Source organism: Diabrotica virgifera, chromosome 2 (genome assembly GCF_917563875.1).
Source record: "Diabrotica virgifera virgifera chromosome 2, PGI_DIABVI_V3a".
In the NCBI taxonomy this organism is placed as follows: Eukaryota; Metazoa; Arthropoda; class Insecta; order Coleoptera; family Chrysomelidae; genus Diabrotica; species Diabrotica virgifera.
Window position 1 is genome coordinate 56,915,563 of NC_065444.1, and position 12,235 is coordinate 56,927,797.

General features: G+C 31.5%; 1 protein-coding gene across 1 annotated transcript; it reads left to right on the plus strand.

Annotated features, from left to right (window-relative positions):
* The first annotated feature begins 212 nt into the window (after nt 1–212).
* LOC126880717 (uncharacterized protein DDB_G0271670-like) lies at nt 213–899 on the plus strand. The gene has a single exon (XM_050644763.1). The coding sequence runs from the start codon at nt 213–215 to the stop codon at nt 897–899; it is 687 nt and encodes a 228-aa protein (XP_050500720.1).
* Nucleotides 900–12,235: the final 11,336 nt, after the last annotated feature.

Consider the following 12,235-nt stretch of genomic DNA (forward strand, 5'->3'; position numbering starts at 1 on the left):
TAATTCAACGAGTTTCTTAGTTGTGTCCATAAACTACAAAGTTTTTTGGTACTAAGGCCTTAATTATTGTTATTATTTTATGTACTAACAAGTATTAAATAAGAGGGTAACCATATCTTAACCTCTTACAGATACATTGTAAAAAAATTGAAGAAATATGTCATCACGATCGCGAAGAATTATGAACCTTCTTAATGTTTCACATCTACCTGATGAATGGGAAAAAAAATTTTTTGGTCAGCAATGAAGAAAAAGAGAACATCCCTTTAAGTTCAACATCAAAACGTTCGTCGAGATCGTCATCTAGTAGTTCCAGTTCGTCTTCTAGCGTCAACAGTAGCAGTTCGTCATCTTCTAGCAGCAGCTCTTCCTCTCGATGTTGTTCACTGGAACAAGGACGATTTGTTTCCCATATCTTAAAAGGTAAAGAAATTGAAGCCCAGCCTCAGTCTTTATCATCTAGAACTACTTCACCTTCAATACTAGAATCCGTAATTTTAACACCACGAACTCCAGCTGTACATTACCGTATATCGCCAATGAATTCAGAAGAGAGTGATGCTGATATTAGTGACAATGATCCCACTTATAATGAACATCAAGGTAGAAAACGTTCGCCAAGCTCATCTTCAAGTTCCTCTGATGATGGTACTTCTGAAGTAGTTGCAACATCGCCCAGGAGATCGAAGAAACGTAAAGCTGATCCTACTAAATGGAAGCAAAATAACCAAAAGATAAAACGAAATGCAGGAGAACAATACATTTCTACTAAGACTAGAAACGTTGTTCCTGCGCGTCAAATGAAGAGTCCATGCAATCAGAAATGCAGATTGAAATGCAGCGAAAATTTTGATGAGGCTATAAAAGACTTCAACATTTCAAATGTTTTTGGGCACTAGGAGATTTGCAATTACAGCGTATGTTTATAAAAGCAAGAATGGCTTTAGTTGAACCTAAATATAAGTATTCAAACGCTCAACATCCCAGAGCACCAAATGCTGCTTTCTACTTGTACGATGATAACGCCAAAATCAGAGTCTGCAAAACATTTTTTATCAATACGTTGGGAATAACAAGTAAAATGATTCGCACAGTAAGATATAAGACTAACAATTGCAATTCTGTTGAAGAAGATAGAAGAGGCAAACATAATAGTCATAGACGCGTGGATGACAATCTGAAAGAAGATATCATCAGATTTATCAATCTAATACCACGAATTGAATCGCATTATTTAAGAGCGTCGACCTCAAGAGAGTTCATAAGTGGATCGAAAAGTATTACTGACTTGTTTAGAGACTTTCAAGAAAAACAGAAGAATAATTCCCGAGATTCTGGAAAGTTTCATTTGTTTTATGAGATTTTTACTACCCATTTTAATTTGGGTTTTTTTCAACCCAAGAAAGATCAATGCGATCTTTGTTTACAGTATAACAACTCTTCTGCTGATCAGAGGCTTGCTCTCAAAGTCAAATATGATACTCACCTAGAAGAAAAGGAATTAAGCCGAGCAGAAAAAAAGAATGATAGAATGACTCTTGACAAATATAATTTATGCGTTTGCTACGATGTTCAAGCGATAATGCAAAGTCCCAATGGAAAAACATCATCGTTTTATTATAAATCCAAATTGAATAGCTACAACTTTACTTTGACTGTGTTAAATAAATTACCAGAGAATGAAGACGATTTTAAAGGCTATGGTGACGTGCATTGCTATTTCTGGGATGAGAGACCCAAGGAAAAAGAGGTGCAGTGGAGATTGGAAGTTGCGTTTTAGACTTTTTAAAGAAGGTTTGTGAGGATGCAGGTGAACATGAAGTTAACGTAACATTTGTAACAGATAATTGTTGTGGCCAAAACAAAAATAAATACATAGCTTCTTTATACATGTTTGCAGTCACTACTATAAAAAACTTAAAGGGCATAACTCACAAATTCCTTATAAAAGGTCATACGCAAAATGAAGCCGACAATGTACACATGCTGATACAGAAACAAATATCAAGAGATTTAAAAGCTGGTCCAATCTTAACACCACTTCAATACACCACCGCAATTCAGAGAGCTAGGAAAACGGGGAAACCTTTTATCGTTCATACTTTGAATCATGATTTCTTTTACGACTTGAAAGATTTACAGTCATGTGGGGATATAATTTCAACGTTGACGAAGAGAAGAATACCATCGTATGGAATCACATCAAAGTTATGAAATTTACGAAAGGGAACCCATTCTTTTTTCAATATAAGACATCATACAAAGACGCGTTTAAACAAATAAATGTTAGAAACAAAAGAAAGAAAATGTTGGATAATAAAGAAATATCTATCAAAACAGTTTATAGTGCGCCATTTGAGTTAAGTTTAAATAAGAAACAGGATCTCAAAGAATTTATTTTTTAAGAGACTTATTGACCCTTATCATGCCTGTTACTATAATAATATGTTAATGTAACTGTTTTCTAATTGTAATTTTTAATACTTTGTTTTATTTTTGAAATGATTTATGACTATTACTTAAAACTTAAACCTGCTGGCTATTTTATATTTCATAGTTCTTTAGCTACTATTCCAGTCGTTAGCTATTCTATTCTATTCAAACACGACTGATTGTAAAAAATGAATATGATAGATCTTAAGCGCTCGCACAAAAGAAGAATGATTTTATGTTGAGAAAATTTGTTAATTTTTTTGTCTAGTAAATTCAGTAATTTTTTGTGAGAACTATTTTAGTTTTGTGTTACATTATAAACGTTAAGACAATTCTGGTTTTTTTTATATGACTGTCCCAAAAAGAGTGTTATAGTTTTTGTTATTGGATTTGTATGCTACATGCCTATTACTTTTTGGTTTTTGAGAATAAAGTTATTTTTTGTTAATCTTTTACGATTTAATGTTTTATTAATTCCTTTACAAGAGGCACTTTTATCATTGAAAGTAGTTAAACATTATTATTACAAAGCCATATTTAGATTTGTAACTTAAAAAATAGTGTATATTTAATCATTAAAAGGCTTAATTCGTAAGATGCCTTCAAAATTTAAAGAAATTTAGTGGGAGAGGGGCCTATCTTGGGAGAGATTTTTTTAAACGTTTTTTTTTTAATTAAATTATTTTTTTTTTGTAATATTTCGATTATCCATTATAGAGTACAAATACTGTAAATTGTATACCTAGATTTTTATTTATCTATCTTTTCAAATAAAAATGTTATAGGTGAGTAAATGAAAACGATGAAGTTGCTTAATCTTTAATCTCGTTTTCCCAAAAGTAACGATTTTCGAGATGTGCCCTTTTAATACTAAGGGAGCGATATATGTGGGTGTTTTATTAACTATAATAAAGCAATCGTGTAATATTAGAAACTGGACAAGATTAGGCTTTGAATAATAGAGAAAATTTTGGAACCATAGTAAATAACCTTCAATTATGAAGACAGTACATGAAGAAGAAATAATATAGTTAGCTATCTAGGCTGTGTTAGTATCCAGATGGTAATCGTGTAGCTCCAACTTTGTGGTATTTTGGATTCAAACAAACTCATATTTATGGAAAATATCATCAGATATTCTTTTACTCATTATCCTCCATTTAGGATTTCAATATTAGTGGTTATTATTTCTGAGTTTACTTTCATTATTTTCTTTTTAAGGGTAGATTGTTTTTAGAACTATAGAAATCGCTGACGTATGCGTTTATCATCGTTATTTGGGTTCTCTTAGGTTCTACTAGGTCCAAGTAAAGCAATTAAAGTCACAGTACATTAAATAGTTTATTTATATTTTAGTACACCATCAGAGAAATAGGTACATCAGAGTACAACACATTGATACTACAATATGATTTTTAAACAATAAAATGGTCAAGTGAGTTTATAAATTTCTGTGCAAACAGCCAGCTGAAATGGGATATGGTTTGGCACAACACTGTAAGCCGAACAAAACTTGTTCACCTATCAATCATCACTTTTAACAGGTTACCTAAATCAAGTCTACAGCATTAACCCAAGGTTTCATACACCAAACAATTATTGTTAACAAAGATTGAAGATGGGCAGGTATCTCGCATAGGAATTTGCGATAGAACATGTATACTGCTTGTCAGAGAAAACTTGCCACCCACAAAATGAGTCATTTTTTATGTCTCGAATTTCCTAAACCTGTTGTCCGATTTAAGTGACTTTTTTAATATGTTATAAATATGTTTTTGTTAGTTTTTTTTTAATATGTTATTGTTATTCTTTAACAATATCGCTGTAATAATATTGTTGCTAGACAGGTAAATTGTCATTGTATACCGGGTGTACCAATCAAACTGTGTTTTTTTCTCAAAGTTCGCCACACCCTGTGGAATATTCTAACATTTATAAAATACTGAAATTAAAACCCAACTATAGTCTCAGGTTTTCTTAACATTCTGTTTTTGATTCATTCGCATATGTTGGTTAATAAAAAAGTCAGGTACTTTAACATGATGATGTTCTTCATCAATACAGGGTGTTTCTAAATAAGTGCGACAAACTTTAAGGGGTAATTCTGTATGAAAAAATAATGACCGTATGTTTATAAAGCAAACGGTCATTATTTTCTCATGTAGATTACCCCTTAAAGTCTGTCGCACTTATTTAGAAACACCCTGTATGGATGAAGAATATAGCTAGTTGTTAAAGTACCTAACTTTTTTATTATCCAATATAAGCGAATGAATCAAAAACCAGTATGTTAAGAAAACCTGAGGCTATAGTTGGATTTTAATTTCAGTATTTTATAAAAGCTAGAATATTCCACAGGATGTGGTGAACTTTCAGAAAAAAACACAGTTAGATTGGTACACCCGGTATACAATGATAATTTACCTGTCTAACAACAATATTATTACAGCGATATTGTTAAAGAATAAGGCTATAACATATTAAAAAAATCACTTAAATCGGACAACAGGTTTAGGAAATTCGAGACATCAAAAATGACTCATTTTGTGGGTGGCCCGTTTTCTCCGACGCGCAGTGTAACGGTACGTACAGATTTTTTCTTCAATTTATTCGAATCTCACAAAACAAACTAAAGTGTTCGTGTTTTGCTTACGTTGTTACATGCTCTGAAAATTATACATTACATATTCATTATCAGATTTTATTACATATCTTAGGAGGTTATTACGAATGAAACATCAAACATTTAATTCTAGTATAAAATCTTTTACATGCTAATTATTACTTAGCTAAATGCACATAATAAATACTCTTTTCAGAGCTCTAACAATTAAATTACAAATCCCATATATTTGCCCATTTAAATGTTAAGTTCATGAAACCTTCGATTAATAAGAAAATCTAAGATAATTAGAAAAATAAACTAAATTCATTATCTAGTTTTTTAAAATCATCCTAGTGTACAGGGTTTGTTCAATTAGATTTCAAGAGATTGTTTTAAAAACTTAACAATCTACGAAAACAAAGTTTAGTAAATCATAATCTAAAACAATTTACTATATCTATGGCAAGTTTTTACTAAACATTTGCTAGTAGTCAGTTTCACTGAAAGGTAGTCACGGTATCCAGATTAAGTAAAAACTAAGTTACTTTTATGTATCTGATGAAATATTTGCTACATGTCGCAGGAAACATCGGACGAAAACTAAATATATGCTGACATCGTCAAGAATTCAACAAAACAACTGAGATATACAACATAAAATCTCCGAAACAGTAAAATAATTCTGTTACCTAGCTCACTGGTGGACTGCAAAAACGCGCCCAAAGAAATAAAAAAGCGAATATACGTGGCAAATTGCTGTTGCTTTGGCCTAGGCCCTAAGCTAAAATCAAGAAATATGTCAAGAGCTAAAAATGTACTCTTTATAAAGCGATAATACACTCACTGCTCACTTAACGATAATACGCGTATCGCTCAGTTACGGATCGGAAATATGGTAATGACGGAACAAGAGGAGTTGCTGCGAAGGCTTGAAAGAAAAGTTCTGGGAACCATATTATTATATGGGGCCATAAATTAACTTTTGAACTATGTATATAGACTTTTTGGTGAGGCAGATATCAAGCCACAATTTTACATTAAAACAAGTTTATTTTGATGCTTCCATTTCCACTTCTGAAATCGTTCTCAAAATACAAAATTCCGAAGCGTAATTCGAAACGTCGAAACAAACTTATTTTTAAGTAAAAATGTGGCTTAGTCCCAAAAATAATAGTAAATCACGGTAAAACTAATAAATTGCTTGCAAAAAAAGAGCTGGATTCAAAAGGCACGGACACAATGCATGGATTCCCAAAACGCATGTGTTAAATTTATATAAATGGGATTTACTGAAACTATATCCAAAGGAGAGTCAGACAAGGCTGTATACTCTCACCAACATTATTCAAGCTGTATTCAGAAGCAATTGTTGCAGCAACTGTTGATGAAACACACGAGGATAGAAAATTTAACAGAAAAATTGTTAACTTTGAGGCCCTTTACAACCAGTTCAGTCTGTACATCTGTATTCAGAAGCAATTGTTGCAGCAGCTGTTGATAAGACAGACGAGGATAAAAAATTTACAGAAAAATTGTTAACATTGAGGCCCTTTACAACCAGTTCAGTCCGTACATAAATGTGTGTGCGATGCATTGTGTATTAGTGAGACAAAGATTAAGTCAGTTTTGAAAAATAAAAAAATATAAATAGTGAAGTAGAAGTCGCACGATATAAATCTATAGCATACCCTAAGACTAAAGATCTTCCTGAGGGTTGTAAATGTGAAATTCGAGACATTACATTTATATAAAATTCGTAAACAGAGAGAACATGTTTCTGTAGAGACGGTGTTAAAAAAATTAAAAGACGGAAATACATTCGAATTTTCCAGGGTAAGTAAGATTGGGTTTAGATTCAAAATGGAAGACAATAAAACAGCCTTGTGTGAAAGAGATACTGTCGTTCACAAAAGAATCGGATTTTTAAGAAACCATAATAATTTTAAAAAAGAACAGGCTTCTTTTGTTTATTTAGACAAAACCGTGGATTTTCGCTAAAAGTGGAATAAAATGGGTTTAGCAGGATGAGAGTAATCCATAAAATACATCGATATTGAGAGAAAAGTAAATAGTTTAACTACCCTAGTCAAATAGTTTAAACTTACTCTGTACACCTTTTAATACAATTTCGGAAGTTTTTATAAACAGTCTCAAAATATCTCTTTTAAAATTTAAATGAAACACCCTGTATCTTAATTTTTAATACTTAAAGCAAAGCAGTAAATGAGATCTACTTTTGTAGTAAATGGGTGACAGGAACCGTTCGTTTTAAATATTCCTCATTCCCGTAGACAACATAAGTCCATTTACTCACAGTTTTTTATCCAGACTTTAAAGATCCGCTTGGATTGACATGAAATTTGACATGCACATAGCTAACATGTCAAATAAAAAAAGTTATGTTGTTTCGATGTGTGCTTTTGCCCTGCGGGTGCGTTTCACTCATTCTAGGGAAAAATATACATTCAAAATAAGTCCGGAAGTGGATAAACTGACTAATTATAAAAAGCAACTTTTGTTCTATAGAGTTTTTCCACAAGTCAATTCTTTTCGAGATACTTGCGAGTGAATATGTTCATTTTTGGACAAAAAAAAACGACGTTTTTAGATGGTTTTTAATTTTTAGATTAGAGATTTAAACCATATTTTCTTGGAATGCAAAATTAACGAGAGATATATAAATCAATTATATTACAATTTACGACAAACACAAGTTTATTTTCCAATTAGTATAGAATATCTACTAAGTTGTCATAAAATGGAAATATTTAAATGACTCATAAACTACTTGAAAGAAACAAATATAATCATTTAAGTGAAATACGTATAAATATAACAAAACTAATAAATTGAGGTAAAAATAAAATAAAAATCTGTGGCTAACGGACTCGCATCCAAGCCATTTTTTCACACACACACACACACACACAGATGGTTTTTCGCAAATAACTCAAAAAGTAAGTATTTTATCGAAAAAAATATTATTAGCAAAAATATAGTTTATAAAAAAGTGAAAAAATAGTATATGTGTGAGGTCTGTAGTCCCAGTAGAAGCAGAGTTGTGCTAATGAAAAATAGGCTCTTATTTGTCAAATTCTAAATCAAATTTTTCAACGTGAAATAACCAAAAAATGAAGCACGTTTCAGGAAAAACTCATCACAGCTTTTTAAAGTGTTTAAAGAAAAAAATTATTTTTGATTTTTAAAAAAGTTTCTAGCAGGAAAAATAAGCAAGTTACGCTCAAAATAAAGTTGGTCCCTTTTTTTGGAAAAAAAATCGTTAAAATCACCCCCTAATTAGCATCCCAAATGAAATTAATCGCTACTGCTTCACAAGATAGGTACTTTACTTATGTATTGCTTAAAATATGATCTGTAAGTATCATCGGCTCAAAGTGCTTATTTTTGAAAAAAAAAATTATTAGTGATATTAAAATTCTTACAGGGTAAAAAATGTAGGTTTTGCCTTTTTGAATATTTTGGATTTTTGTTTTCTGGAAGAAAAAAATTGGATAAGATATGTTTGTTCAAAATTCGAATACACTCGCGACAATTTACTCGTTTAAGCCCTTTCAAAATTAAGCACATTGAACCGATGAAACTTATATAAATAAAACATAAGTAAAATATCTTGTGAAGCGGTAACGATCAATTTCATTTTTGGGATGATTATTGGGGGTTAATTTTCACGATTTTTTTTTACAAAAAAAAAGAGGGACCATCTTTATTTTGAGCGCAACTAGCCTATTTCTGAGGCTAGAGACTTTTTAAAAAATAAGAATAAAGCTTTTTTAAACACTAAAAATTTGTAATAAGTTTTCCCCGAAAAGTGCTCCATTTTTGGTCATTTCACGTTGAAATGTTCGATTTGGAATTTGACGAATAAGAACCTATTTTTCATTAGCTACAACTCTGCTTCTACTGGGTCTACCGAACTCATACATAGGTACACCTTCTATTTCACTTTTTTATAAGCTATATTATTGCTACGAATGTTTTTTGACAAAATACTTACTTTTTGAGTTATTTGCGAAAAACCGTCTAAAAACGTGTTTTTTTTTGTTGAAAAATGAACATATGTATTCAGTCGCAAATATTTCGAAATGTATTATAACTTATTGAAAAAACTCTACAGAATAAAAGTTGCTTAGAATTAGTCAGTTTACCCATTTCCGGGCTTATTTTGAACGTATATTTTTTCACCTCCGATAAGGGGTGACACTTACCTCCAGTGCAAAAGCACACATCGGCACAATATCACTTTTTTTCTTTGACATGTTAGCTATGTGTAGGTATGCCAAATTCGGAGATTTTGCAATATTTTACCGTGAGTGAATGGACTAACATAGAAATACTTAGAAAGCACGAAACCCTATTTAAAATTGATCTCTGATCTGTTTGGGATTTTAACAGTCTAGTGCTAACATAGACCTGTGATACATAGATCTAAACATTTACTAATAATAGCGGATTAATTTTTCTTTTCTTAAATGGGGTGATTTGCCGCATTTTAATGCAATTTCAATGTTTTTCTTGAATCGTTTCGAGTTGTTTTACATCCATAATTTCCCTTTTCTCAAACAAATTCAGTATTTTTATTATGTAAAAATATACAAAGGCAGTGAATACAGAAAGAAAGATATTCTTATTACACTATAAAAAATTGATTTTGTCAATAATTTCTGAGTAATTTATAGAATGTTTTAAAAATCCAATGCATAAGTGATTTTGGTGTCGAAGACTTGTCTTCGAGATTACATCTCATATCGATCACATATGAGATATAATCTATGCGATATAATATATATTATAGTATAGCTCCCCGTTGGTAACAAGCTAAACGCTACTGTTTGGGGTGCAGAGGCAAAAAGGGCTCTTAATAGGTTTAAAATCAAAAACCGTGTATTTTGCTTCTGTCATAACCTAACCTAAAGTCCTGTATTCATTTGTGGCAACCTTAGATGCTGCATTTCTAAAACATGAACGATATTACTTAACACTGTCGTCTAAATGAACTAATAATATATTTAGGCTCTTGTACAATGATATTTGTATTTGAAATTTTTTGTAAATTTTAAAAGTCCAACAACTCATAACGAAAAATGTTAAAACTAGTGAAATGCATCAAAATGCAAATAAACACCCGGAATTATTTTACTACTCTAAGCTCACATTAATAAATATCTAAAACATTACATATTTTTAACAATATATACATTTCTTTGAAATGTATCTGAATGTCGATTTGAACAATCTGGCAGAATCTTTAAAGTACAAAATAAATAAGAATTAACATATTTATATATTTAACAAATAAAAATAATATTTTCACGACACCGTCACATTCATTCTATTCGGATAAAGTGTTTAGAAACATTATTAAGAACAAAATACGCAATGAGACGATAGTAAACTCAATATAGACGGAGAGGCAACGCTGAAAAATCTCTTTGAATTTACTAAAGCTAAATTTTTCACAGTTGATTACTGTGATTGTGTAGAGAAACATACTGCGGTCGGTCAAGCGAAACGTAGAACAGGGGTTACTGAGAGGGTATCAAAGTTGCTTTCCTACGAAGGCAATTAAATCCATTTACTAAGGCTGAAAATCAGTACACACATTCTAAATTGAATATAAATAAAAGTTATTATAGTCGGTCAGCTGTACGACGGGACAGAGCCGGTCGGTCAGCCCCAATGAATGTACAGGGTTATTCACTATATTTTGACCCCCTTGTAAACGGCTTTATTTACAGAATTAGAAAAAAATGTAAAATACAAAAGTTATTCGATTTTTTAATTATGATTTTTTGACATATGTATATATCGTACTAGTGACGTCATCCATTTGGGCGTGATGACGTAATCGACTATTTTTTTAAATGAGAATAGGGGTCGTGTGCTAGCTCATTTGAAAGGTTATTCAATTCTCTATACAGTACTATAAACATAAAAATCATTATTTATACAGGGTGTCCAAAATTTTTTTGAATTATTAATTAAACAATTAATTTAATTTAAAAAAAATTTTGGACACCCTGTATAATTAATCATGTTAATGTTTATATTACTGAATAGGGAATTAAATAACCTTTCTAATTAATTAATAACCTTTTTAAGATCATTATTTATACAGGGTGTCCAAAAATTTTTTGAATTATTAATTAAACAATTAATTTAATTTAAAAAAAAATTTGGACACCCTGTATAATTAATCATGTTAATGTTTATATTACTGAATAGGAAATTAAATAACCTTTCAAATGAGCTAGCACTCGACCATTATTCCCATTTAAAAAAATAGCCGATTACGTCATCACGCCCAAATGGATGACGTCACTAGTACGATATATATGTCAAAAAATCATAATTAAAAAATCGAATAACTTTTGTATTTTACATTTTTTTCTAATTCTGTACATAAAGCAGTTTACAAGGGGGTCAAGATATACTGAATAACCCTGTACATTCATTGGGGCCGACCGACCGGCTCTGTCCCGTCATAAAGCTGACCGACTATAATAACTTTTACTTATATTCAATTTAGAATGTGTGTACTGACTTTCAGCCTTAGTAAATGGATTTAATTACCTTCGTAGGAAAGCAACTTTGATACCCTCTCAGTAACCCCTGTTCTACGTTTCGCTTGACCGACCGCCGTATGTTTCTTCACACAATCACAGTAATCAACTATGAAAAATCTAGCTTTAGTAAATTCAAAGAGATTTTTCACCGCCGCCTCTTGGACTAATAACAGCGTTGTTCGCTTAGCTTAGAAGAATAGACTGATTGTACCTTGTAAATCTGTTCTCAGAGATGATTACCACTGATTAAATAGCTAATGCACATAATGGCACATTCAGTACTGAAAAATATGTATGTATATGGAAAGGTTCGTACTTCATCGTCATCAATGGCGTTACAACTCTTCGTGAGTCTTTGCCGTGTTTACTATTGCCCTCCATGTTTGTCGGTCCTATGCTACTATTTCCCATTGTTTAACTCCCATTTTCTCCAGATCCTTCCACCTTTTTCTACTCTGTCCTACAGACCTTCTTCCACCTGGTCTTTCCCAAAACACATTGTTTATAAGGCGATTGTTGTTACTGCTCGTATCACATGTCCTGCTCGTCTTAGTCTATTGGCCTTCATATATCTCACTAAATTTTCCTTTCGGACGAGAGACTAAATTTAGAT

What these genes read in the sequence shown, in the direction of transcription:
- LOC126880717 (XM_050644763.1), top strand. Translation starts at nt 213, where the DNA reads ATGAATGGGAAAAAAAATTTTTTGGTCAGCAATGAAGAAAAAGAGAAC.